The sequence below is a fragment of the Camelina sativa genome, chromosome 10, assembly GCF_000633955.1.
Source record: "Camelina sativa cultivar DH55 chromosome 10, Cs, whole genome shotgun sequence".
Classification (NCBI taxonomy): domain Eukaryota; kingdom Viridiplantae; phylum Streptophyta; class Magnoliopsida; order Brassicales; family Brassicaceae; genus Camelina; species Camelina sativa.
Window position 1 is genome coordinate 13,635,476 of NC_025694.1, and position 3,941 is coordinate 13,639,416.

At 32.4% G+C, this 3,941-nt stretch overlaps 1 protein-coding gene across 1 annotated transcript; it reads right to left on the reverse strand.

Annotated features, from left to right (window-relative positions):
- LOC104718827 (monothiol glutaredoxin-S3-like) lies at positions 2,405-3,080 on the reverse strand. Its single transcript, XM_010436630.2, has one exon. The coding sequence runs from the start codon at positions 2,898-2,900 to the stop codon at positions 2,592-2,594; it is 309 nt and encodes a 102-aa protein (XP_010434932.1). The 5' UTR covers positions 2,901-3,080; the 3' UTR covers positions 2,405-2,591.

Consider the following 3,941-nt stretch of genomic DNA (forward strand, 5'->3'; position numbering starts at 1 on the left):
AAAAAAAAAAAAAAAAAAAAAAAAAAACATTTATTGAAAGTTGCTAATCGCATGTACTCTGGATTAAAAATTTCGAGACTATAAATCAATAATGTATAATAATAGTTTTATGGATCTAACCTACAATATTTCTATTATAAATTTGCTATTGCTTAAGAAAAAAAAACACTCTGCTATCATTGGATATCTATTCCACTGAACTTGATCATTTCAGTTTTCTCAATTATCATAAAACTTTATCAAGCCGAGGTGTGGAAGTTTGCTAGCTAGGGAGATTTGAGTCGAAATGGTTCGGCTATAGCCGTGACAATTGCTATGCTGATGAGGTACCCTTTCAAAGAATGTTGGTGATCTCAACACTTTTTAAATTATTTTTAGATAAGCCATACAAAGTTTCGGCTCCTTCTTTCAATTCTTCTATATTTGAGGAAACTCGAGATCGTATGATATTATCTCAAGAGTTGAAATGTTCTTTTTGTGACCACTTGCGAAAACAATAAAACTTTGCTGTTCCGTGCCTTTTCTTCATGAATAAAATCGGAACTTACGATGTCAAGAATCAAAATCTTAGGAAAATAGATATGATAGTAAAGCAGCTACGTGGTGTCCCAAAAAATTAATAAAACTATAAAGTCATAGTTTTGCATTTTCTTCTTAAAATTATTAAATTTAATGGTGGCTCAATTATGACCTGAAGAGTCGTTATTCTTATATCACAATACCAGGTTATAATCATTTCAATCTATGTACCGACGTACGACACATTCTAGTATAAGTAAGATACTAAGATGCCTAATCACATCTAGTTCCGCAACTGGCCCGTACTGTCCTATAAATGGAATATATGTAACAATGCAACGATGTTCCTTATATGGCAGAATCCAATTCTTTACACACTTTGTTGTTTTAGTGGTTGGAAACTTCCTTTTCTATTACGAAGTGGGATTAGTATATACAACTAAGATGCCTAATCACATCTAGTTCCGCAACTGGCCCGTACTGTCCTATAAATGGAATATATGTAACAATGCAACGATGTTCCTTATATGGCAGAATCCAATTCTTTACACACTTTGTTGTTTTAGTGGTTGGAAACTTCCTTTTCTATTACGAAGTGGGATTAGTATATACAACTAAGATGCCTAATCACATCTAGTTCCGCAACTGGCCCGTACTGTCCTATAAATGGAATATATGTAACAATGCAACGATGTTCCTTATATGGCAGAATCCAATTCTTTACACACTTTGTTGTTTTAGTGGTTGGAAACTTCCTTTTCTATTACGAAGTGGGATTAGTATATACAACTAAGATGCCTAATCACATCTAGTTCCGCAACTGGCCCGTACTGTCCTATAAATGGAATATATGTAACAATGCAACGATGTTCCTTATATGGCAGAATCCAATTCTTTACACACTTTGTTGTTTTAGTGGTTGGAAACTTCCTTTTCTATTACGAAGTGGGATTAGTATATACAACTAAGATGCCTAATCACATCTAGTTCCGCAACTGGCCCGTACTGTCCTATAAATGGAATATATGTAACAATGCAACGATGTTCCTTATATGGCAGAATCCAATTCTTTACACACTTTGTTGTTTTAGTGGTTGGAAACTTCCTTTTCTATTACGAAGTGGGATTAGTATATACAACTAAGATGCCTAATCACATCTAGTTCCGCAACTGGCCCGTACTGTCCTATAAATGGAATATATGTAACAATGCAACGATGTTCCTTATATGGCAGAATCCAATTCTTTACACACTTTGTTGTTTTAGTGGTTGGAAACTTCGTTTTCTATTACGAAGTGGGATTGCGTTTTCGTATATAGATAGTAAAGAAATTAGATTGATTTACCTCAATCCAAAAGTTTCTTTAATTGATTTTAGATTTGTTAAAAGATATAAGATAATATATTTCACAAATTTACACAATTTGCTAGCTAACGAACAACCACGCCTAAAACATTAGCAACAAATATGATTTTTTCATTGTAAGAATTTCCATTTAAGGAATTATATATACGCATCTATAGATGGCGATCGTATAAACAAACCACTTCGACTAGTTAACTAAGTTATTTTTTTTCGGCAAACCAGTTAACTAAGTTAAGGCCACTCCATATGAATAAAGTAACAAAGAGTTCACCTTGATTCAGACTCGTCATCGTTTTTAATTTAGAACTTACACAACATTCTTTACCTGTAAAATATTTCTTCAGATTTATATTATTATGTCTTGCATCATGTTATGCATAAAATATATATAGTCAATTCTTTTTCTTTGCAGTTTGCACTTTGCACCATTAAAAGCTCATCTATTTTCCAGTGATGTGTCCATTTCTTAGATGCATGTTTAGAAAATTATATAAACATCAGAAAAGGAGAAATTTAGACGGTAACGGATTTGACTATAAATAAAACCACTGTTAATTACAAAATAGGTAACCGCATAATCTATCTTTTCAAAACATAGATAGACATAGCATTAACACATTACTTAATACTTATACATACATTCTTTTGTATGTTTCCTTAATTTATTTTGTTCACATAATTAATATGCAGTTCTAGTTATTTTAAAGTCAAAGCCATAATGCTCCAGCGCGCTTAAGCATTGGAACAAGAGAGCAGTTAAGATGGAGACTCATGACTTGGTTGGCTCCACCAACGAGCTGTCCTCCTATGAACACCACTGGCACGGTCGGGGTGCACCCGAGCTGAGCCAACGCTTGCTCTATCTCCTTTCCTCGGTTAATCTCGTCGAGCTCATAGATCGTCGGGTTCACGCCCATGTCTAAGAACAGAGTCTTTATTGTGTGAGACATGCAGCAAGAGTTCTTGCTAAAGATCACTACTGACTTCTCGGAGATCATCTTTTGTAGACTCGCCATTAGTATTATATTGTGACAAGATATTTGATAAGCGTCTTATAAAGGAGACAAATAGGTGTGTTTGGTCAAAATGCTTAACTGAAGACGAAAAGGGAAATGTAGAGAGCTTATAGAGAGATTATGATATCTGTGTTTGATGAAGTGAAGAGGATGTAAGGGTCCTTTATATAGTACGTAATCTTTCATATTACGTAGCCTTTTTTCAGAGAGGATCCACTTTAGCACAATATAATATCTCAAATAAATAATGAACTAAAGAACATTTGCAAGTTTGAAAAAAAAACCAAAAAAAAACGAACATTTACAGATAAATGAAAATTTAAGATAGTGGGAATGTCCGAAAGAATATGAGGATATGAATGATCGATTCACACGCTGTTGCTTCTTTGCCTCTTGCAGCTAAAGAATAAAACGAATTTGGTATAAAACGTACAGAAATCTTTTCGATGTGAGGAATATTTGATAGGGACGAATCACGCCATATATTTTCATTGTCAAAAGAACTGATAAAAAGCTGAAATGAGTTAGATTTGGAGAAAATCTTACAAGTGAAATAATTTCTCTTATTTATTCATTAGTTTTTAGGCATATATTTTATACAAGGTTAGAACTTGTCTAGCAAGTTTTTTACACATATGATAATGGTAAATCTACTTTTATTTAGTAATAGAAGAATATTATACAAATATTAATTTTTCATTAACTCGATCTAGTAATCTCCGAGATCTCCTAACAAGTGTTATCGATCAGTTTAGCTTAAGGATCAAATAAATTTGAAAAATAACATTTGTTGAAAATCGCCAATGGTACTCTGGATTTAACTTTTCAGATTATAAATTTTGGTTTTAGTATACCAATATAAATATGTCTCAAAAAGATCCAACAAATTACCACCATATAAATATACTATGTAAGTGTCCTTAAGATTAAAAATATGCAATGTTTTCTGACTAAATAAACATTAAGAATGTTTAATTACATACTAAATAAATTGATCATTTGTATTTGTCATATTCAATAGGTTTCTCATTTTATATTAAA

Bases quoted from the DNA above. Each gene is read 5' to 3' on its own strand.
- LOC104718827 (XM_010436630.2), bottom strand. From the start codon at position 2,900: ATGGCGAGTCTACAAAAGATGATCTCCGAGAAGTCAGTAGTGATCTTT.